General features: G+C 47.5%; 1 protein-coding gene across 1 annotated transcript; it reads right to left on the bottom strand.

Moving 5' to 3' along the window:
* Positions 1 to 11,263: 11,263 nt before the first annotated feature.
* On the bottom strand, positions 11,264 to 24,191 carry ROGDI (rogdi atypical leucine zipper). Its single transcript, XM_005496295.3, has 11 exons — positions 24,042 to 24,191; positions 21,572 to 21,643; positions 20,198 to 20,280; positions 18,867 to 18,921; positions 18,312 to 18,392; positions 15,899 to 15,994; positions 14,601 to 14,699; positions 14,010 to 14,123; positions 13,234 to 13,283; positions 12,616 to 12,742; positions 11,264 to 12,123 (listed from the first exon to the last, which is right to left on the bottom strand). Exons 1-11 carry the CDS (start codon positions 24,081 to 24,083, stop codon positions 12,082 to 12,084), a joined length of 861 nt encoding a protein of 286 aa, XP_005496352.1. The 5' UTR covers positions 24,084 to 24,191; the 3' UTR covers positions 11,264 to 12,081.
* Between the last annotated feature and the right edge of the window lie 535 nt (positions 24,192 to 24,726).

The raw sequence follows: 24,726 nt of genomic DNA, 5'->3' as shown, positions 1-24,726 counted from the left end.
CCAGCACATTCGCCTATGCAAAACGTTGCCAGTCACATTCAAGGTGTAGGAGGCCTGCAATTGGCAAGACAATCCAAAAGCATCATTCAAATCGAGAGACCAAACGGACAATTGGCAAATATCCGTCATTTGTGTTAGATTATTCAGAACCCTTGTTACGGAGAGATTTAATGGCCCAGTGGGGTGTCACAACTGATATTCCAGACTCTTCACAGCATTTTTGTACAGCGGTCATTGAACAACAGCGCCCCACCCAAAAACTGAAGTGGAAAACAGACAAACCAGTTGACGTGAAACAGTGGCCGCTCAGTAAACAAAAAATAAAGGTGCTTGAGGAACTAGTGGAAGAGCAACTAAAAAAGGGTCACATTGTGGAGACCATGTCCCCGTGGAACTCCCCAGTGTTTGTCATCCAAAAAGCTGACAAAAAGAGATGGCGGCTCCTCCACGACCTCTGACAAATTATTAATGTAATTGAAGATATGGGCTCTCCCCAACCTGGTATGCCATCCCAAACAATGCTTCCCCAACATTGAAATTAGCTGTTATTGATGTAAAAGATTCTTTTTTCCAAAATGCTCTGCACCCTGATGATGCACCACATTTTGCATTCTCGGTCCCTACCATCAACATGGAAGCCCCTATGAAAAGGTACCATTGGACGGTTCTTCTTCAGGGCCTGAAGGTCTCACCAGCTATCTGCCAGTGGTATGTCTCTTCCCTGCTTTCCCCAGTGCGTGCAGCCGCAGAGAAGGCCATCATCTATCGTTATATGGATGATATCCTCGTGTGTGCCTCCAATGATGATTTACTCACACATGCGCTTGACCTAACGATCGATGCATTGATTGTTGCAGGGTTCGAGCTTCAGGAAAAGAAAATTCAAAAGATGCCACCTTGGAAATATTTGGGCTTAGAAATTGGAAATAGGACCATTGTTCCTCAAAAACTAGAAATCAATCTAAGGATCAAGACCCTTGCGTATGTCCACAAGTTGTGTGGGTCTTTGAATTGGGTAAGGCCATGGCTCGGTCTGACTAACAAAGACCTTGCCCCTGTTTTCGATTTATTGAAAGGGGGAGAGGACCCAGGTTCCTAGGTCTATTACCCCAGAGGCACGGAAAGCTCTAGAAAAGGTTCAGGTTCTAAACCAATGTCGGCCTGACCTGCCATTCAAATTTATCATCCTAGGTAAGTTGCCACACCTCCATGGAATTATTTTCCAGTGGGAGGAGAAACAAGCACCTAAGGCAAATTGCATACCAAAAGAGGACCAGGACCAGAGGGACTCTCTCTTGATCACAGAATGGGTTTTCCTCGATCACAAAAGGTCCAAAAGACTGACAAAGCCTCCCTCAGGAGCTGGTAGCAGAACTGACCTGGAAAGCAAGGACCCAGATCAGGGAGCTAGCAGGATGTGACTTTAAGTGCATTCACATTCCAATTGAGTTAAAATCAGGTCAAAATAATATGAAAATACTGAAACAATTGTTTCAAGAAAATGTGGTGTTGCAGTTTGCTCTGGATTCCTACTCAGAACAAATTTCTGTAGCGCAGCCTGCGCACAAATTATTCGAAGAAGATGCTCAATTTACTCTGAAATTCAGAAGTGCTCAGAGTAGGAGACCTTTAAAAAGGGCTCTAACTGTCTTTACAGATGCATCCGGGAGGTCCCACAAGTCCATTATGATTTGGAAGGATCCTCAAACCTAGCAGTGGGAGATGGACATTGCTGAGGTGGAAGATTCACCTCAGGTTGCTGAATTGACTGCAGTGTTAGGGCTTTTGAAAGGTTCTCAGAACCTTTCAATCTGATTATGGATTCTGCATCTGTGGCAGGAGTAGTATCCAGGGCAGATCAAGCAACACTGCAAGAAGTGTCTAATTTCACACTTTTCGAATTGCTCTCAAAACTGGTAAAGTTAGTCACTCACCGAGAGCAACCATTTTATGTGATGCATGTCAGGTCACACACTGCCTTGCCAGGGTTTATCGCTGAAGGCAACAGAAGGGCAGATGCTCTTGCTGCACCTGCAGTGATGGCCACTCTCCCAAATGGTTTTGAACAGGCAAAAATCAGCCACCAGCTTTTCCACCAAAATGCACCTGGCCTGGTTCGTCAGTTTCACATCACTCGAGAACAGGCCATGTTGTGGAAGTCCATCCAGAAATCCTTCAGTTTTTTGCCTCACAATTGTCATGAGAAAAGGACCACCGAAGGGTTAAAAAACTGTTGAGCCAGTTGGGAAAGAAAGTCTCATGCGTATTTAGTGTGTTTACAGATGGTGTCTGCAGAACATGCCATGCTGTACTCGAAGGGAGCATGCTGCCCTATTCTGAACAATGGAACTCGACTTTCTTCCAAAACTTCAGGCCTGGCTGGACTGAGCTCTGGGGTGGCTCCCCCCCCTCCAAGAGAAGACCCCTCTTGCCTGTCTTCAACCACCGTGACAGACCAACTGAGATGCGAATCCCCTCATCAAAGAACCAAGAACCCCTCTGGCACCCTACTGGCACCCTATTGGCACCCCCATGGCAGCCCCCTGGCCACCTCCTTCCAGAGACTGGGACTGTACCCCCTCCCAACTCAGGGAAGGGGGAGAACCTGCCCAGAGTAAACGTACCTGCAAGCATTTGGCCATGAAAACAATGGACTTTTCCCCTCCATGGAAACCTAATTTTGGCCACCCTTCCCCCAACCAAGAACAGTATATCTGGGGTTTGGTTCGACTGCCTCTCTGAGATCTCCCAAAGACGTGTACCAGCGAGCATCGGCGGCAGGACCCCGAAGACATCACGTCTTGGTAGCTATACCCCATTCCCTAACGTTCTTTCCTCCCTTTTTCCCTTGTCCTACCCTTCTCTTCCCCGGATCCTCTAACCTAACGCATATTTAGCTGTAGTTATCATCAATAAATTGCATCTTGTTGATTTGTTACTGCAAAACCCTTGTGCCTTTGTTGGTTATTTTTGCACCCAAAAATCATTTGTCACCCGTTCATTTCGGGCGGACCTTCACATGTGTTGAAAGTGATTGTGGACACATGCCCAAATTGCCGACAACATGCACTCCCTACAGTGAGTACGGGAGCAAACCCATGGGCTTCCTCTTCACCTTAGCCTGAAGCCCTTCCACCTGAGGTAAACTGAGTTTCTACAAGCCTGGACTGGTTCAGTTCCCAGCTGCAACACCCAGCCAGCCAAAGGTGTCTCTGAGGTGAAACACCACAGTTGGCGCCTTTGGCCCAGCAGCAAGGGTCAGACGAGCCCAGGCACAATCTACCTGGTAATATTGGGATCTTATTCCAATAGCTACCAGCATAGGGAGGCTGCCTGTGAAGGTCTGCCATGTAGGTGCCCATGTTCCCAAGAGTAGAGGTAATGAGAAGCACCAAAACAATTAGCAGGTAGACCAGGCTGCAAAGACAGGGGCGTTCAAGATAGACCTAGACTGGGAACACGAGGGAGAGATATCGCTAGCTCAATGGGCCCATGATGCCTCAGGCCATCAGGGCAGGGATGCCACCTATAAGTGGGCATGAGACGGAGGGGTGGATCTAACCATGGACAGTTTTTCACAGGTTATCCATGACTGTCAGACATGTGCTGCCATCGAACAGGCCACGCGAGTGAAGCGTCTGTGGTACGGTGGGCAGTGGTCCAAGTACAAGTATGGGGAGGCCTGGCAGATTGACTACATCACACTGTCCCAGACAAGCCAAGGCAAGCACTAGGTGCTCACAATGGTAGAAGCTAGCACAGGATGGTTGGAAACCTACCCTGTGTCTCATGCTAGTGCCCGGAATACCATCCTGGGCCTGGAAAAGCAGGTCCTTTGGAGGCATGGTATCCCTAAGAGGATTGAGTCAGACAATTGGACTCATTTCAAGAACAGCCTTATCAACACCTGAGCTAGGGAACATGGCATTGAGTGGGTGTACCATATTCCCTACCATGCACCAGCTGCAGGCAAAGTGGAGAGGTACAATGGACTACTAAAAACCCAGTTGAAAGCCTTGGGTGGGGGATCTTTCAAAAATTGGAAGCAGCATTTAGCAAAGGCCACCTGGTTAGTTAACAGCCAAGGTTCCACCAACCAAGCAGGTCCTGCCCAGTCTGAGTCCCTGAATATAACAGATGGAGATAAAGTCCCAGTGGTACATGTCAGAGGTTTGTTAGGGACGACCGTGTGGATCAATTCCACCTCGAGTACAGACAAACCCATTTGTGGGGTTTTTTTTGCTCAGGGCCTTGGTTGCACATGGTGGATAATGCAGAGATGGAACAACACGATGTGTACCTCAGGGAGATGTGATTGTGGGGTGAGAATGATATGCAAATATCACTGTTTGTTGGATGTTACTGCCATTGCCTGTACATTAAACCATACAGACATGAGATAGAAGGAAATGAGTAAGTGTCAAAGGTGTGAGCAAGTGAAAGATGGGGTTTTGAGTGAGTAAAGTGAAAGTGGGGAATCCTGCAGCTCTGTAGCACAGGGCCTCGATTCAGTGGTAAAGTGTGGGGATGTGATGAGGGCATGATGGGTATTGCTTGTAATTTTGGATGAAACAGATGGAACTTTTATGTGAATAAAATGTCTGATGTATGGTAGTATGTTGATGATATGGGGATAAGGGGTGGAATGTCCTAAGAATGACATTATGATGCTTGTATCCCCATCCATTTGCTCTGTTTATGCTGGATATCGTGTTCTGTGCCTTCAAGACTGGCTCTGAAGAGTGAATGTTTTGTTTTGGTTTTGTTATCAACCGCTCTCCAACAGCTGGCAGGACAGAGAGACAGGGCAGTACATGGTGCTGCTTTTACTTTTCGCTTTGCTCTTGCTTCTGCTTTGCTCCTGCTTTGCTCTTTTTTGCTTCTGCTCATTAGTTAGTTTAGCTAAGCAATCCAATTTTTCCCTGGACTGTTTCTCCTTTCCCTTTTTTGGACCTACTCGAACCTGCTCCGGACTGGGACCGAGAGTTTGCACCTTGTGGCTGCAGCAGCTACCCCAGCACCGGAGGGACTGAGAACAGAGCGACCACCCCCAAGAGAGACTTTCTGAAGTTGTCATCTTTTTCAGAGTGGTGAAAGAGTGGTGTCATCTGGTATTGTTCCTTTTGTGTGCTGAGGGGTGCTGTGCCTGTTAATAAACAGGTTCTTTCCAGTTCTGTCCGAGGAATCCTTCCCGACCCGGTTGGGGGAAGGAGCTGTGTGGGTTTGCTTTCTGGAGGGGCCCCCTTTTGGAGGTTTTCTCCCAAATTTTCCCTAAACCAGGACATTTACCTACTCCCATTGGGATGAGCATTACTTTGGTAAAGCAATTGTTGCTTCATCAGGACTTCATCGAAATATTGGAGAAGATCAAGAAGAATGGACAGAAAGCCCTGTTAACTGTTCATCACAATGTGTAAGAAGTACACCATGTCATAGAGAAAGTAAGAAAAGACACTGAACACAGGTGGTGGGATACTCTTTTCGGGTGGTCACCTACTGCAACAAGTGTCCTGAACAAAATGTCATCCCATCATTTTGATTGGGGTTTTTTAATCAGCAATCTTATTCATTATGAATTGGAGAATGATGAAACAGTTAACAAAATTGACGGCTGTAATTAATGCACACAACTTGGCTGATGTCCTTTTTACTGTGGACATCTCCAAGACTATTGACACAAGGCAACTATAAATGAGAGTATGTGTTTTGAAATAATCTTCAATTTTCTTCTGTGATTATATGAAAATTACTTTCGACTTTTGGTGAATTGTTTTGGAAAAAAAAGTATTTTAAATTAACTGTTTTTATATGTGGAGACAGAGCATGGGCAGGTCTCCCTCCTTGTCTGTTCGGAGGTCCACGCACCTTTGGTAAGCTGAGCCTGTTTAGCCCAGATCAAACAAATTTAATGCATTGGCAAATAAAAACAATACACATTAACTGGCTATCCAAAAAAGGTACTTAAGACAATTAGACCCAGACTGTAATTCGGAAATTGTTCACTGGTCCAGATTTAAGGCCACCGCAATTACATGGATTCTGCCATGGATCTTGGCAGCAAAAAGCATGGGAGAATTAGGCTGATTAGAATGTTGGGTTGCAAAACAGGCAAAACTCACTTCTACTGCCATAAGTGACCTCCTATCAGACAAGGAAATTACCAGGCAAGCCACCATTCAAACCAGGGAAGCCAGAGACTACCTGCTCCTCCTGCACAACCATCGCTGTGAAGAATTTGAAGGTCTCTGCTGCCTCAACTTTTTAAAAAAAAGAAATTAAATTTAGCAAAATGTTTAATTACAGTTTAGTTATGAGTTGTGTATGAATTAGTTTGTTAAAAACAGTTTTGTAGCCGTTGATAGTATGTGTTAGGTTTTATGTGTAACTTAGCAAGTAGTCTTAGGAACTTAATAAATATTTAAACCAGTGTAAGAAAGTAAGAATGCTAACCTGTCTAGAGGCAGCATGCAATAAGATAAGCAGAAGATTTATGATTTTGTTTGTGAACTAACGAATGTATCACAAAGAGTCTGTCGCTAAGCAAGGGGAACTGTGTCTTAGAGACCTTGTTGTGAATCGCATGTATGCAAATCATATAAAAGAGAAGCACCTGTACGTGAAGTTTGGAGCTCTGACTTGAGACGCTAGTCCACAAGCTCCCGGGCCCTTAAATAAAGCACTGCACAAAACTTATCTGAGTTTTGTGTCCTTCATCTATCGGGCAACAAACTTGTCATCGAAAGTAGAGAATGTCCATGCCACGATCAACAAAACGAAAACTGTGGTGAACAACATCAAGAGAGAAACAGACAACTGGCTGAATGGACTGTTCAAGGGCTCAAGATTCTCAGGCTGGTTAGGATCTATTCTGAAAACTGTGTTTTTAGTACTGTTTATTCTAGTTATTCTTATTGTAGTTGTTACCATTGTTATTGGGCTAATCAATCTCATGGTTTACAAGAAGCTAATTTCAAGCTCATCTTCCCCTCCTGAAGTCTACCATTTGGAAGCCCCTAGTGCTCCAATGGATGACATGGAAGCCTCAGTGGAAAACACTGACACTCCTGAAGAGGAGGAACCAATTTACCAGCTGTATTTTGGCAAGCATTCTGCCCCCCAAACACAGTCCTCTTAATTTTAAACAAGGGGGAGATGTTGCAGTGTGATTTCAAGGTTTACCTCAGAAACCCGGGTCCGTCCCCTGAAGATTCCCTGCCAGGTGTGTCAATCATCCTTCCTTTCCCCACCCTGACCCCTGCCAAGGACTGTCTCTCAATCCTGCAATTCCACAGGGGCCTCGAGTGATTGGCAGATTCAAAGCATGCCCTGTACCCCTGGGGGGGCATTGGGCCATCCAGGGGTCCTTTGTCCCTTAAGACCTCCTCACACATACCTGGTTGGTGGCTTCCTACCCCTTCCCTCCCCCTCTCCCCCCGGGTAAAAGGGCAGGCAACCATGCACTCTGGGAGTTCTGTTGGAGCTGTTGCTGCATTCAGAGGCCCTTGGGCCAGAAAAAACACTCGGGATTGAAAACCTCCATCAGAACCGACTCTTTTCCTTCACCATCACCTTAAAGCTTCTCCATCAGAGGTAACACTAAAGAGCGGATCTCTTATGGGAGGAAGCTCAACCCGCAGCCACCAGAGCCCTGGCATGCCTGGACATGTCTCCACGCGCCCAGGCGTTAACACCCAGCTAGCCAAAAGTGTCTCTGGGCTGAAACACCACAGGTGCCGTGTGGAGAGCCTGGTTTAAGCATGGCTTAAAGAAAGAGGCCATGAAGGTATTCAGCTGAGGGAAATATAGAAGCCTTCTGTAAAGCAGCCTTTCCCAGGCTTGATCCTGTAAATAATTAGGTTCTCAGCCACCTTTTATATAAACAAGATTCTCAGACCGTTCTGTCCTTGGCTGCTACTGGGAACAGACAGCCAGTCTGGGAATAGATATGAAGGTTTTGAGAACTGTTCATATTATGGTGGGAACACTGATCTTGGTTTCAGTAAACTAACTTCAGGTATTGTAAACAAAAGGAGGAGCTGAAGTTTTCTCTGCAGCCTATCGGGAGCTCAGATTTTGCAATATGCATGAACTTAATTAACACGATTATAAAAAGTGACTGATGGAGTGAATAAACGGAGTCAGATGCGAAAAACAACAAAGGTGGTCACTCCCTCACTTCGACAGTGCTGCTATTTGGTTCAGCAGCAACGGCCAGACAAGCTAAGTAATGCCCCGTACTACACTATCGGAAATAATAGGGAATAATGCTGGGAAGCATCTTGTGGGAGGTTGCAGAAAAATTGGGAAGGAGGAGGTAGATGTGCCAAAGTGTGGAGGAGTATGGTGAAGTGGCAAAGATTTAGGGGGGGGCAGAGAAGGAAGGAACTGGCAGGCAGCAAAAAGGAAGTGGCGGAAGGAAGGGTGGAAAAAAAGAAGGGAGGGAGGGAGGGAGGGAGGGAGGGAGGGAGGGAGGGAGGGAGGGAGGGAGGAAGGAAGGAAGGAAGGAAGGAAGGAAGGAAGGAAGGAAGGAAGGAAGGAAGGAAGGAAGGAAGGAAGGAAGGAAGGAAGGAAGGAAGGAAGGAAGGAAGGAAGGAAGGAAGTGGCGGAAGGAAGGAAGGAAGTGGCGGAAGGAAGTGGCGGAAGGAAGGAAGTGGCGGAAGGAAGTGGCGGAAGGAAGTGGCGGAAGGAAGTGGCGGAAGGAAGTGGCGGAAGGAAGGAAGGAAGTGGCGGAAGGAAGTGGCGGAAGGAAGTGGCGGAAGGAAGTGGCGGAAGGAAGGAAGTGGCGGAAGGAAGTGGCGGAAGGAAGGAAGTGGCGGAAGGAAGTGGCGGAAGGAAGTGGCGGAAGGAAGGAAGTGGCGGAAGGAAGGAAGTGGCGGAAGGAAGGAAGTGGCGGAAGGAAGGAAGGAAGTGGCGGAAGGAAGGAAGGAAGTGGCGGAAGGAAGGAAGTGGCGGAAGGAAGGAAGTGGCGGAAGGAAGGAAGTGGCGGAAGGAAGGAAGTGGCGGAAGGAAGTGGCGGAAGGAAGTGGCGGAAGGAAGTGGCGGAAGGAAGTGGCGGAAGGAAGTGGCGGAAGGAAGGAAGTGGCGGAAGGAAGGAAGTGGCGGAAGGAAGTGGCGGAAGGAAGGAAGTGGCGGAAGGAAGGAAGTGGCGGAAGGAAGGAAGTGGCGGAAGGAAGGAAGTGGCGGAAGGAAGGAAGTGGCGGAAGGAAGTGGCGGAAGGAAGTGGCGGAAGGAAGTGGCGGAAGGAAGGAAGTGGCGGAAGGAAGGAAGTGGCGGAAGGAAGGAAGTGGCGGAAGGAAGTGGCGGAAGGAAGTGGCGGAAGGAAGTGGCGGAAGGAAGTGGCGGAAGGAAGTGGCGGAAGGAAGTGGCGGAAGGAAGTGGCGGAAGGAAGTGGCGGAAGGAAGTGGCGGAAGGAAGTGGCGGAAGGAAGTGGCGGAAGGAAGTGGCGGAAGGAAGTGGCGGAAGGAAGTGGCGGAAGGAAGTGGCGGAAGGAAGTGGCGGAAGGAAGTGGCGGAAGGAAGTGGCGGAAGTGGCGGAAGTGGCGGAAGTGGCGGAAGTGGCGGAAGTGGCGGAAGTGGCGGAAGGAAGGAAGGAAGGAAGGAAGGAAGGAAGGAAGGAAGGAAGGAAGGAAGGAAGGAAGTGGCGGAAGGAAGGAAGTGGCGGAAGGAAGGGGCGGAAGGAAGGAAGGAAGGGGCGGAAGGGGCGGAAGGAAGGGGCGGAAGGGGCGGAAGGGGCGGAAGGGGCGGAAGGAAGGAAGGAAGGAAGGAAGGAAGGAAGGAAGGAAGGAAGGAAGGAAGGAAGGAAGGAAGGAATGAAGTGGCGGAAGGAAGTGGCGGAAGGAAGTGGCGGAAGTGGCGGAAGTGGCGGAAGTGGCGGAAGTGGCGGAAGTGGCGGAAGTGGCGGAAGTGGCGGAAGGAAGGAAGGAAGGAAGGAAGGAAGGAAGGAAGGAAGGAAGGGAGGGTGGGAGGGAGGGAGGGAGGGAGGGAGGGCGGAAGTAGGCGAGCGGGTGGAAGGGAGGGCAGAAGGAAGGGCAGAAGGAGGGGGAGGCGGAAGGAAGGGCGGAAGGAAGGAATGAAGGAAGGAAGGAAGGAAGGGCGGAAGGACGCAACATCTGTGCCCTCTGGAAGACAAGGCAGTGCTCAGGGTACCCTGAGCACTGGGTTCCTACTCAGGGTTCCTTCCTGGCAGGAACTAGGTTCCAGAGCAGCCTGGGGACTCTGCCCTGTGTCCCTGCCGACCAACTGAGCTAGCTTTACTGCATGAATCAGAGGCACTCTCCACCCCATCAGCACAGATCCAGCCCTGGGAGCAGCAATAAGTACAGACTGCCTGTTCCTTGTCGCCCCCTCTTCTCCCTGCTCCTCTCTAATTAGATCAGCAGGGCCTTTGTTGTCCCCACCCAGCACTGCTGTCTTTCCCCTTACACCCTCTTTCTTGACATTCCCTCGCCACAGGAGGTTAGCTGAACTGGCCTGCAGTATGCCTGGCATCCATGATAGTCTGCCTCCTACTCCTAAGGCTTTGTCTAGGGCTTTTTGTTAACCACACCAGCTACATATTTGGAGCAATTCTCCCGGCCATTCTTTTACCGAACCCTCATTAGCAAAACCAGGTATCCTGAGCCCCAACTTTGCCACTGATTGGGATCTCATCACTGAGAATTTTTACTTCTTTCATCACATTGCCTCTGCCCCTGGTAGCTCTTAAGTAGCAGATGTGGGAGAGGAATCCAGCTGCCCATGCTCTTTATCATCCTTCCTGTCAGAGCAGCTGTACCTTCCACTGTTCCTCCAGGCTATTCAGAACCAAGTGAAATTTGGGAACATTTACACACACCTGTTCACAAAAAGGTGTATGAGAAGGTTGCAAAAGACTTCCAAGGGCAACAGAGCCCCGTGGGTAGGTGGCAGCTTCCTGAGAAAATCCTGAACAGGGATCTGGAGACTTCCCACTCTGCCAGAATGTTCTGAATGACTCTATGAGCCAACCCACCCCAGTCTGAGTACCTACAGCCTCTTCCAAACATGACTGTCAAGACATGTTTGGAAAACTACTTCAGGTAGTATTTCAAGTATCAGACAGCACTGGGCTGAGGCTATGCAAACAGGCTCAGCCTTTGAAGTGCTGCCCAGTTAATAGTGCCTCCACTACTGTCCTCCCCAGTAAAACAAAATACAACCCAGCATGCATAACCAAGAACAGCCACTCACTTGTGAGAGAGCACAGAATCTCAAGATATTCATTCTTTCACAGCCCACATAGGAACTGCAGGTATGACGGTCTTTATTTCACAGTTAGCAATGACTAAAGGTATGAGTTACACATTGTAGCATCCATATGAAGCAAATCATAGTAGCAACATGGTACTCACTCTGCATTTAATGACAAGGTGAAAGACTGCACCAGGGCAACTCCAAAGGCTGGTAGTGAAAACAAGATACTAAACCTGGAAAAGACCAATTGGCCCAACTAGGGCTTAGGGAAAAAAATAATTATCACATTGATGCTGGATGAGGGGGGAGAGAATTCAAACAGCAGCAAGTAAGAGCAACCCCAAAGGGGAATCAGTAACATAGGGATGGGCAGAACAGGCAGGGGAAAGGTTAGTTATAAGCACAGCTGGACCAGATAAGAGAAACATATTTCATTACAGGGAGCCACATGCCCTACCTTTTATGAGGTCTGTTAAGTTAGTCTGTTTCCCCCCCTTTCCAGCCACCTCACAGTCAAGAGTTAGTTACAGCACAATGCACAGATCTAGTTAGTGAGGGTGGTCCAGAGCACCTGTCTCTTTTAACAGACCTGTGTAACTTATCAGGGGTTTGGGAAGTGTCAGCCACACAATGCACAAGAGGGACCGATGGAAGCTCCTGGCAATCACACAGCACTACTTGGTGCCCTGCTTATGCAGCAATCCCAGACAAGGCTACTAAAGCTGTGTCTCTGGATACACTGATCCTGCCCAGTGCAGGGCATAAGGCAGTGAACCCCAGCACTCCTCAGGCTGACCTGGACTCAGCTGGCATGAGAGAACAGAGAGAGACACTCGAAGTACTGTAAAGGCTTAGATCATTCCACAGAGAATTAATATGGCCTGTAGTTCCAGTAACTGGAGAAAATGGAGATCTGGAAAGCAAGAACAAAAACAGGTAAGTTCCTATACCCCTTGGACCACAAAAAAAGGAGCACATAATGTGTGAGGGAGGGCTTGGCTTCACGGCATTACACACTTCAGCACCGCACTACTGAAGAGCAGGTTTGCTGCTGCTGTCACTCAAGGAGCACAAAGTTACTTGCTCAAGGTGACAGTTGCAGAGCTGGAACTGAGCATTGATCTACTGAAATCTAGGTTGCCTGTTTTGTCTCATCCACCTCATGACTGAGAACACAGAAGTGTCTGCTTGCTCCTTTCCATCTAGTCACCAGGTCAGCAGACATCTGCTACACCACTATACTTATCCTATGGCTGCTTGCTAGGTAGCGCCAGCCAGCTCCCTGGCTCCAGAACACTCATTCATCCCTTATTTTCAGCAAGCTGAACAGAACAACATCACATCAGATCTGAGGTCCTCTCAAAACCCAGAGTTAAAAACAAAGGCCCTTTTTCAAGGCCATTACCTTATCCTTCAGCTGCTGGCAAAGCTGCAGTGAAACTGTGAAGAAGACAAGGGCATCATTTAACCATGGGACAACACATTCCACTTTATGGACATGGCTGACTTCATATCGCTGGCTGCCAAACTCACTGGAGAGGGGGGAAAAGAGCACAGCTTCACACACAACAGCATAGAACTCAACTGTCCTACATTCCCATAGGAGAGATTATGGCAAAGTTACAGAATGCAAACACTCAAGTCCACCTCTGACCAGATTTACAGTTAAGCTAAAGGGTGAAGTTAGGAACTTCCCTTCATTCCAGACAGGGACAGAGACAGGGAATGCAGATGGCAATGCCAATAACCAAACACTCATTTTTGTTGTAAACTCTCATCTCTAGATAAACTAGTGGTACTGTCTAGATAGGCTGAATCCTGGAAATTCACATATTCTGGCCTTTAGGACCAAGTCATTCAAAAGACACAACAGAGCATTCACAGGTACAGCACGTGACTCAATCGAGGTTTTCCACTTCAGAGATGCTATAACAGAAACTGCATGTAGCTGTTCGGATTTCACCCTCAAGACATACCAACACCTGTTATCCAGGTACACTACCCTTGTAGTGACTGTACTTACAACATGGCCCCAGGATTGTGCAAAACAGACCCTCCAGCAGGCTTGAAGTTCTAGAGAAGGAAAAGGTGATTAGGATTTTGATGTAGTAAACAAACCACTTAGAAGAAAGACAATTAAGGCTCACACTTTCAGTAGCCTGACATCAAGAAACACCCATGCTCTATTAGCCTGGACCCTCCAACAATATGAAATCCCTTTAGATAGAACCCTTCCTGCTCCTTCATGAAAGGAGTTCATTCCTTCATTGGCTGAGTTCAATGTAGCTACAAATGTTATCACTACAGAAATAAGATTAGAAGATCCAGAAGAGAAACAAAATCTAGACTTTTAGGAAAATCTTCCTTATGGAAGGACTGCATTTCATAAAGCTTAACAGTTTAAGGCTGTTTTTACAGGACATCAAGTTGACCCATGCAACAGGTGAAGTAGAAAACTATCTATCGAAATTCCATGAGGAAACCCAAGATGCTACTCAGATGTAAATGGGGTTAATATAACTATGCCACAAATTATCAAACTATATTTAAAGTATTTGCTAAAAAATGCCTTACTCCACAGCACTGGTATGTTCTTCTGGGCTAAACAGCCAGGCCCCAAAGTAGATTTAGAACCAGTGTTCTGTGTGCAGCAGACCTAAACACACTTAGTACCAGCTGAACTTATTTCTGCATTATCTTATGAATATAGCATTGCACCAGGTAGCAGTGTGATCTCCTCCTCACAGTGGAACGTCAGGAGAGGAAACTAAACAAGGCTCATGAGATAGCAGGCATCACCTTGGTTGTGCTGGGCTGCATCACATGGAGCTGGTAGACAGTGAGGCACAGCTTGTTCAGATTAATATAGAAATTCACAAGGATGTCTGGAGGCAGCACAGGAGTGAACATTTTCTGGCAAGAAAATTAGTTTGTCAGTGAAAAGATCATAATTTCTAATGCTGGGAAATCATTCCCTTTTCCCACGCCACACTACAATTACCCCGTGTCAAAAGAAAAACATTCGGAGAGAAACAAAGACTGAGCAGCTGCAGAAAATGACTGTTGCTCTCACTGCTCTTGATCAAATGATATATGCATGAGAGTGACAAGAGAGGATGGAGCAGTGTTCACAAGGGCAAATCATCCCTGGACAAGACTCTCGGGCAGAGAACAGAACTTATTCTCAAGAGAACCAGAGTCCTCATGCCCAAGTCATCTGCATTCCCATAGGAAGATAAAGAACAGTCAAAACCAATCAGGATTTGCACTTGCTTCAGTTCTGCCTCAGGAGACACTTCAGAAACCCACTTCCACCAAGATGCAGCCCAGTATCCAAACTGTTGCAATGCTGCCAGACCTGTATAGAGATCTAGACCATCACATACTTACTGTGAGACCACTGGAGGCAATTTCTGGTAGTGTCAGAGTGGCAGGAGTGGTCAGTCGATTTCGGGCTCTGGAAAGCTGCAACATCACAGCATCCATAAGCTACAAGGTAATGAACAGAACCACTGCTGAGTGTGATTCCTGGACAGCTCTGGGCAGAGTGCTGCAGAATCCTACAGCCTTCTGCAAGTGTTAAAACAACAACCGCCACTACCCCCCATCCTTCCAGGAATTTGGGAACTTATTGGGAAGGGCTGGCTCCCACATAAAGGCAGTTTAACTTTCACCACCATCAGAGACTTATGAGACAGGTCAGGAGTGTTCAATACCAGCGAATGCTGAGAGAACAGCTATTCATGACAAGAATACCAAGCCAACATGAGATCAATTACTGATGCTACAAAGGCATCAACAAACTCATCATCAGCTCTTCAGAAGAACACGCATTAAGGAAAAAACAAGCTGTATTCTCAGTCTCCCCACTCCCACATCACAGGTCCAACTGCTGCATGGGCTCCCTCTGCTCATAACCAGCTATGAGTGAGGCAGTAAATAAAAAGAACCAGCTCATTGTGAGGCCAATCCTGCCAGAAACCACAGTTCAAAGGTTCTTCAGGCAGACTTCCTCTTCCAGAAAAAAAGGGGAAGCAACATGTCTGTTACAGACCTCATGACTGCTAAGATGAAGACATCTTGTATAATGACTAATATCTCCCCTCACTTCCACTTGAGTTTTCTCATGTTTGATGATGTGATGAATTCTAATTAGCAAGCCAAAATTCTGTTGCCTTCAGAGAGCATTTTCAAGCAGAAGATTGGGCTTCACTGCCATGCAGCAGCTGCTCTGTATTAGACCCCAGAAAGTACTACTGGCAAGAGAAAAGTCACTTTCAGATTTTCAGTAAATCACAAGTACAGTCATCTTCTGTTTACTGATAGCTGCCTCACTGCTGCTCTTGCCTGCAGCACTGATCAACAGAGAGTAAGTTATGTAACAACATCATCCACAGAAGATCAAGGAATATCCTCCTACATTATCACTGGTGTGTAACGGTGCACTGACTGCTCAGATTACCGTTCACCAGGATGTACAGCCCTGTTACTAATGCTAAACTAGTACAGATGCATATAAAATATGAGGTCACGTGGACACTTCTTGACATGGGTATGCATGGGTACAACTATTAAGTCTGTTTCCACTAAGAGACTCAGACAGTAATCTGCATTAACTGTGTTTAAAACAACAAATGGAGGAAGAAAAATGCATGTTCCTACTCAAGCATCAGGAGCTTTCTCCTCACCTTGAGCACCTCCAAGCCTGTTTTGAACTGGTAGTTCGCATCTCTGTTCATAAGCAGATAAATGGCTTGGTTCACATGGTTTCTAGCATCCTGGATCTGCAAAGGTACAAATACAGTCCTATGAAAGAAACACCCTGTAAGAACATGTACTCGGAAGTAAAGGTTTCCCCAGTTATCTCACTGACCTTAAGAATGGTGTCTTCTCAAATGTAATGCCATGTCTAAATGTCAGATACTGTCTAACACAAACCTACCACTGGTTCCCAGAAGCATTACTGGGTTCTCCACTCATGGACTGGAGATACAGAACAGTCTGACAGCTACAACCTGGATTGTCAGTACAAATATTGCTCCTGTCCTGAAGTGACATCAGGCATTCTCATCCTGGGAGTGCTCTGACTATGACTGCTTGGTAGGAATTCTCACTGGTAATGGCATACAGCAGTCAGTTCCAGCACCATGAACAATGATTTCATCCTATCAGAGCTAAAACAAATGACATCAATGAACAACAAGCACTGATTTCTAATACAGTGTCTCTATCAATATCCCAGAGTACTTCTAAAGTGAAATTGTTGGGATTGCGAGTCATCTCCAGCATCAAGAAGCTGTGCCATTGTGTGGGACCGGACCAGACTCAGGACATAGCTGGCCCAAGTTCCTCTCAAGCAAGAGGAACACAGTCACAAAAGCAAGGTTGACAGGTGTATCCTTGCTTTCGTGAGAGCAAGGACAAACCAGAGGAAGACACTGGCCATGGGAGAAGCTGACTGCATTCAATTTTAGGCAGCAGCATGAAAATGGAAAAACAAACCCAAGGAGTAAATTAGAGGGTGCAAATGGAACAGCTAAGCAGAGAAGCTTGTACAAGAAGTGTCTGCTGGGAGACAGGCTACACAGCTTGGGGTATTTGTAGTTTGATATATTTACAATGCCCTCCAGCAGTCACAGCTCCCAGCTCTACATCCTTGTAGAAGCCTCCCTGGCATAGACCTGGCTCTGGTTCCTTCTAATGCAGAGCTCAGGGAATACAGAACAGCCCTGCTCTAAGAAAGCTTTTGCACTGGAGGCCACAGAGAGAAGAGTGAGAATGGTAAGTCCTGGTAAGTCCACTGTCGGACTGCAGAGAGACTGCAGCTACTTGGACATCTCCAAATATCAGCATCTCCAGCCTTGACATCTCCTAGAGGCTTCTGAGCAAGCTAAACTGCTCCTGGCAGCACTACCCAACCAAACAATGCCAACCCTGCTGTTATGATGCTCCATTTATATTCCCCCTTGACTCTGCTTTCTTTTCTAATCAACTTCCTCAAAATTTATGTGCCTGCACTTGTGCTCCTCAAAAATGTGCCTGCACTACAACTTCTTATCCATGACTTCACTTCGTACAGAGAAATAAAACTCCAACTATCACCACTCAGTAAGGGAAGACACTCCTTTGAGATGCTAATTTTTAATTCAGACAGGCCAAAGATCACCATATAACCACTTTAAATGCTTCTGCACTCAGTCCTTTAGGCACTCACACTCATATCTGAACAACGTTAGAACACAAAATGCAAGTAAATAAAGGAAGTTGTCTTCCATAAAAGCTGATAGAAGTCTTCCAACCAGGCCGCAGTACAAAATAGCCACAAAAGAGGAGGCACTGGTGAGTGTTGTCACAAAAACTTTCTTGCTTTGTTGCAAGGCATAAACAAACACAGTCAAGTGTGGTATTAACATCCCAAGTACGCAATTTTCTAGATTTCTACAAATTTGCTAGGTAGAGCTTTCACTGCTAAAGCAGATGTTGGGAACTGCACTCAATGCCAAATGCACTCATCGTGTAGAAAAACCTGAGCTATGGCACAAGGAAATACATTGAATCCATCTTCCTCCAACCTACTCAGCTGTGACAAATTGAGGCAAACCATGTCTTCAGATACTAGGTCAGGTCCTGAAATCAGGTATGTCCTAGCAAATGATGGGAAAGAGATTCTGGTTCTGGACAGCTGCATTATTTTAACTCCTTACCTGAGGGAACTCAGACATGCTACTGAACACAATAATTTGTTCTCAGTGTAAACAAATGCATCTGTAAGAGAATGAGAACATGCTACTCAAAGCCCCTGAAGCTGCTCTTTGCCCTTCTAGCTTGTGGTAACATGGGACAGTCCTGCACAGGCACCTCAGGCACTCCTTTACAGGATCATGACTGCTATGCAGACAGCCTTCAGATCAACTGGTGTGTAGGGAATGAGCCCACCCAGGCAACCGAACTCAATTTAACTGATTTAATTACACCTGCTTTCTCCTTTAGCTTTTACCACTGTAGCTCATGTGGAATGGACATAACAATCTCAAAAGACTAAAGTTACTGCTCAGAGAGCACTGAGGCTGTGATGGGTGGGCATCTAGAGCCAACAGGTACCTGCTGCAATTTCCACTGCTTGTCTTCCCGGAATGCAAAATGCAGGAGCTGATTATTTCTGGGCATTTTCAGATTAACATCCTTGAAAAAAGAAACAAACACATGAGAGCAAGAAATGCCTGTATGCAAAAGATGGGGGCTGGCAGTCACATTCTCTTCTTCCAGACCATCCTAGCAAACTGCCTTCTGCAATCCTGGCACAGCCAGAACCTCAGTGCTTCCACAGGATGATATTAATACAAAGAATAGGTTGAAATGCACTGAGTGAATCAGGATCCTAGCAGGACACATGACCTCAGCCCAGAAGGTCCCCAGGCCAACTTGTTATTACACAACAAAGGTGGTGAAGGAAAGGAATTCCAGTGGAAGTTGACTACAGCACTCAGCACCACGTGGTGGTCGTAGAAGGGGATATCCATTAGGGAGAACTGACAAAGAACACTGATCACTGGTAACACAAAACCAGGATGACCTCCCTCCCTGAGGTGATCAAAGGCTGATAAGGGTGACACCCACCCACTGCCATACAAAGCAAGAAGTGTTGCAAGTACTCACAGCTTGACACAGTGCATCTCCCTGTAGCGTCATCACACCTTTCACCTGGTCTGTGCTGGAATGAGAGGAAACAGCTAGGCAACACATGTCACAAGAGGCACCTATCAATTGCCAACCTAAAACCTCCCCTCCTCGTCCTATGTAGCCAGCACAGCTCCTCCTGCCCAGGTCTGTACACTGCTCCTGCCCAGTAGCTGAACAACCACACACACACTTTCAAGTCCCCAGTTCTTGGCCTGTGGTGAACTCCAGTCATATTCTTTATGGGCCACCTCACCCTAACTGCTCTGCCTAAAACATTACCTTCATTTCTGATCCCATTCTTATTCCATTTATCACCTGTCAACAATTTGGCTGCTGTTACAAACAGCTCCAGCAGGCACAAGCACATGACAATAAATTAATTACTGATGTTGAAGAGTTAGATGATTCCTACAGGAGTTGAAAGCTACAATCCACACCCCATTCCAAGAGAAAAGACCCTAAATAAGTAAAACCCCACAATCTTCAAAAAATAAAAACCCCACACCCTAAACTCTTTAAAAGGTCCTGCAAGATGACTCACATGTATAATGGTCTGAGGAGAAGACTGAAGCATCTAGTTGGGCCCTACCTTACATTTTACTATATAAGAGACTCTTTTGATCAACACTACAAGATCCACCTTACAATAACAAATGAAAACTAAGTTAATTAAGATCTGAAGAAAACAATGTTCAAACTTAGTACAGAATTATTGCATGATTCCTTGCAATGATGTGACAGTCCTAATGACTAAGGTTAATTGCTTTGTGAAAAGCCTGTGAACTCCACCAATACTGAGACCACTGAGGATCAAAAAATGGATATCAATTTCAGAAGAACTGCACACCAATAGCACCTTCTGCACAAGCCTCAGTTTGCTTTGTGTGAAGGAGATTTACTTTGCTATTTTACGGAGATTAGGAGAAAGGTTAAGATTTCTCCATAGTCAGGGTCAGAAACTGAGCCAAGAGTAGAATTCAGGTCTTGTAACTGCAACTCCCTGTGTCATAATCACAAAAATGCCCTTTGGCAAACTGCCTACAGCACTGAGGCAACACACAGGCATGTGGTCAGGAATCAGTGACTACATTATAGGTGTCAGCACAAAATGGCACAAGGCTGGCTCAGGCAGCTCTGGAGCACAGCTACAGACTGTTACCTTCACCTGCCATGAAGTTTGTTTTCCTTAAGGCAAAATCTCCTATTAAAGAAAACCCAGGCCTTCTGCAAAGCCCTACACCACAGATCCTCCAGGAGCTGCACCTTTTGCTGCAGAGGGAAGTGACCTGCTGAGCATCACCACTTACCCTGATGTGCTTAGTACAAAGTTCTCTTGCTTGACAGCTCCTCCTGAGCCACTGGTGGGTAAGGCAAAGCGGTGGGAAGCCTCCTGCCCAAGAGAGGACACAGTGAATGCTGGAGCATCTGCCTGGGTCCAGCACACCATGAGCCAGGAACAAAGATAATGTGGACACCATCAAGTGGCTAAATATGTAGCAGTCACCTCTGCCAGCCTCCTGAAGCTCACCAAGCAGAGCACTTGGATTTCCTTGTACTGCAGGACTGATGAAACCCAGGAGGAGGCTCAGCGCACACAACCCATGGTGAAAGGCATTTTCAAATCTCACACCCTGGATCTGGGCAGTGCCAGCAGGATCCCCAAGTTGCCCACAGAAGGAGCAGCACCTGACAGCTCAGCTCTGCATACCCTCAGGCACCATAGTGCTGCCCCTTATCACAGCTGGTCTTTACACATGAAGGAAGTGTAGAGAGAACACCAGCCCTCCCCAGCCCTTCATCTGCTTATACTGGCTGGTGACTGCCCTTTACACACTTCACCCTCAAAACTATAATAAATTCTTCAAAACAGGTACCATATGTAAAGGTACTGCAGTCTATTGTCACCTGCCATTGACTCCAGTCCCGGGGTTTTGAGTCAGCACTATGGCACTCGCACCTGCTCTGGCACTTGCCCCTCACCTCCACATTTTTGGCCCTGCTCTTCCATCACTCCATAACCTCTAAAAGCCTGAGAGTGTTAAGGGGCTGGGCCTCTTGAACAATGATCCAGCAGACACACAGTACACTCACCGTGCACAGTGGTCCCTTTGGCCAGCTCCCCACTGGCTGCTTGAAAAGAGTCAGCCCCACAGCACATGCTCAGGCAGGAGAAAGGTGAGAAAAGGGCTGCCCATCTGCTACAGCTGAACACATCAGGCCTCTGAAAGGGGCAGGTACCAGCAGAGGAGTGGGCAGGTTGAGGAAAGGATGATTTTGAACAAGGAGAGCGCACGCCAGTAATTACTGCACAAGTAGCAGCTGTCACCTAAAGGCCACGTTGCTTGCTTCCACCAGCACACATCAGAGTTACAGCAGATTCAGATTCTCTATTCCAGAAAATAGTTGTATCTCAGTCAAATGCCTGGCAGATAGGTCTGGCTGGCTACATGTATCTTTTCAAAGCAGCTCTCAGCAGAGGATAAAGAACAGAGAAATCTTGGGGGTATCAGATTTACTGTGAGTCCTCATAAGCAGAGGGCAAGCAAGCACCAGGGAAAGAACTGAACATGCATGAATGACCTTTCTGTGCAGCCTCTACCAAGAACTTTTTCCTGCATCAGAAACCTATCACTATTCCTTACACAGAAGGTCAAACAAAACTCAGACAAAATTAACATCACCTTCAAAATATCCTGCAGCTGTCTCAAAACAGCATGGACCTCTTCTTGTAAAAGCCATTTAAATTCTTCTTCCTATGTAATGGAAAAATAGAAGTGGAATCATTAGATATCAAACACTGCAAGCAAATCTCTCAGACATATGCCAAAATTATTTAAGTTTTAAGTGTACTGTTCTGCGCTGTTTAAATAAAGGAGAACAAAAGTTTTCTTCCTGATTTGTTGAAACGCCTCAGTCTCCACATCTCCACTTCTCCATCCCAGTCCAATGAAGTGTCCTCATTTTTGCTCTTTGTTTAAGAAAGCAATCTGGTACACAAATCACTGTACCAAAAAACCTAGAACTGAATGCAACTTTCAGAGCAAAGTAAAAATACTACAGTGTCAAAAACTGGGGCATCTTTTTATGCTTTTGAGATGGACTCACCTGGCTGTCAGACACTACCCAGCCTCCCTCACTGCCCCTTCCTCAGAAGGAAATAAGATCATAGGCCAAGGTAAAGCTAGAGAGATCCATTACCAACTCCTGGTACAGACAAAACTGAATCAATTTGCAGACAAATTTGTTACTAATTAAGTGGTAAGAAACAAAGATATAAATTAAAATGAGCATCCCCACCCACATCCCCAGCATTTCCCAAGCAATAACAGTCTAAAACCAAAACAGTTAAAATGAAAAGGGGGGGGGGGAACACAGGCTGGGGACTCCCAATCATTGGGGCAAATTCAGTAATGAACAAGTTCAGATCTGATGACTCACTGCCTTGAGCCTCCATTGGCTGCTGCCACAAAGAAGGCTTTATAAAGCAGACCCTCAAAGCACATCTAGTGTTCCTGTTAAACCATGAGTCCCCATACAGGTCATCAAAGAAGTGGGGAACAGAAGCAAGCATGGGATAAAGAAAAGATTGCCACTTGTCATCCTGTAAGAAAAGAGAAATTTTCCATGGGGAGAGTTCTGAGCAGCCTGCCCACAGAAAAACAGGCAAGCTATGGTCAACTCAGATTTTTAAGCTTGCCGTTTCTCTGCTAGATGGTTCCAGTTCACCATGAGGAACACAACCCCCCACTGAGGTGTCATCACCTTATGCAAGTTATCCCAACAACCAGTAGGACAAAATCAGGTTTGTTTCAGCAAACATTTATCCAAGGCAGGCATACACAACAAAGCCAGGCAGGATTCTCTGTTATCCTTCAAAGCAATCTGAGTGCAGGACCACCGACTTTGACGCTTTAATCCTCTTTTGGGTTTCTGGGAATTATACTGATCATAGAATATTCTTAACTGGAAGGCAGCCACAAGGATCATGAAGTCCGTGTGTGGGCTCTACATAGGACAGCCCCAAGAATTCCACCACGTGCCTGAGAGTGTTGTCAAAACTCTCCCTGAAATCTGTCAGTCAGGGTGCTATGACCACTGCCCTGGGGAACCTCTTCCAGTGTCTGACCACCCTCTGGATGAAGAAACTTTTCCAAATATCCAGCCTAAACCTCCCCTGACAGAGCTCCATGCTGTTCCCTCAGATCCTGTCACTAATCACCAGAGAGAAGATGGATGTGCAGCTCTCACTCTGTAATGTTTGGCGTCCTCCAGGTTCCCAAAGGAACAGTGATCCCATGGGTGCAGCAGATACGTTTAGCACCTCCAACTACTATTATGCAGGTGTTTCTACTCAAAATGCCCATTGGTATGTTTCTTCCCTTTAGTCACAGCAAGAAATTGCCTTTCCCCTGCCCATTAATTTTGGAGCAAGCAAAGTTGGTGCACATCTGTGTGCTGCACAACTGTGTTTTTGGGGAATGCTGGTCATACGCTTCTAAACCATATGACATTAGAAAAACCCGTTTTCCCATGTGGATTTCCATCCAGACCGACGTATCTCTAAACCCTATCTCCATACCGAAGATGTCATTGCTCCTCGGAGATCCTGTTCCGGGGAGGCCGCAGTGACGCCTGCTCTGCGCCGCCCCCGCGGCTACCAGTTCACTAGGGCCGTTCAGAGTGAGGGGCGCTTCAGCGGGACACCAAGGTCACAGGGCACATTCACGGTGTGCCGGGAGCAGGGCGACCCCGGCCCTGCCACCCCACCCAATCCCACCCGGCCCATCGGAGGAGCAGCGTCGGTGGCAGAGAAGCATGGGCGCCGCTGCTGGGAGAGGCGGGAGGAGGCCGCGGCCTCCAAGCCACACGGCGACGGCGCTCGGGCACCGGCCCGAAAGCCTGACCCGACAGCATGCCGGAACTTCGGCAGCGCCTCCAGTTAAGGCAGCTGCACTAGGGCTGGGCCCGAGCAGCCCCTGCACAGGGCTCGGCCCGGACCCAGGCGCAGGGGACGGCCTTGCCGCCATCCCGCGGCTCCCCGCCCGAGCCCGGCCAGACAGAACGAATCTGCGGCGGCCTAGCAGCGCTGTCATGCGCAGGGAGAAGCCGCTGTCGCTCGCCCCGGCCCCGCCGAGCGCCCGCCCGACTCACCAGCACCGCCCGCTCCCCCTGCGTCGCCATCGCCGCCGCCATCCCGACACCGCCAGCCCCGCCCCCAGCACCGCACGCGCACGGCCCAGCAACGCTTGATTGGGCAGCGCCGCTCTCCACCGCCCGCGAGGGCGGGGCCCCGCGCGCGACGACAGCAGGGCGGGACTTCGCCCGCATACGCCCCGAGCGCGTCCCCGCTGCCAGATAGGTCAGACCGGCCCGTTCCCAGCCCAGCGCACATAGGCGACGATCAAAACGAACCGCGTGCAAGAATACTCAAGAAGTGATGAAACTTCCACTCACTTAAAATAAATACATTTATCCTGGCAGTGAGGTCTTTGTATAGAAGTCGGTGAGTTCCCTTTCACAACGGTTGTACTGCGAGCGAGACGAAAGGTGAGGGCATAGCATCTTCACCACACCAGCCCCTGGGGAGGGGTAGGAGATGGGAATGATCCTTCAAGGTAGGGAAAGCCTCCAACAGCCCCGGTTCCTGCTGTAAGCACAGCTCTCGACTTCCTGTCTGTTGCTTTTAATGACAGTGCTCAAAAAGAGTGCTTCCTCGGGCACCTATAACTCACTGCACCTGAAACCCACTATTACCTACACTTCATTTCATCCTCACGCCCCAGGGCAGGAACAGCTACTGCTGTCCAAGTGTCTGATTATCCACGAGCAGTATTCA

Source organism: Zonotrichia albicollis, chromosome 16, assembly GCF_047830755.1.
Source record: "Zonotrichia albicollis isolate bZonAlb1 chromosome 16, bZonAlb1.hap1, whole genome shotgun sequence".
Classification (NCBI taxonomy): domain Eukaryota; kingdom Metazoa; phylum Chordata; class Aves; order Passeriformes; family Passerellidae; genus Zonotrichia; species Zonotrichia albicollis.
Note: the sequence above shows the minus strand (reverse complement) of the source record. Positions and strands in the feature narration are given on the sequence as shown.

Coding starts and splice junctions, on each gene's coding strand:
- ROGDI (XM_005496295.3), bottom strand. CDS start 24,083: ATGGCGGCGGCGATGGCGACGCAGGGGGAGCGGGCGGTGCTG. Junction 14,700..15,898: donor CAGGCTTGGAGGTGCTCAAG/GTGAGGAGAAAG, acceptor ATTACCTTGTAG/CTTATGGATGCTGTGATGTT. Junction 12,124..12,615: donor GCCAGCAGCTGAAGGATAAG/GTAATGGCCTTG, acceptor CTTGCTTTCCAG/ATCTCCATTTTCTCCAGTTA.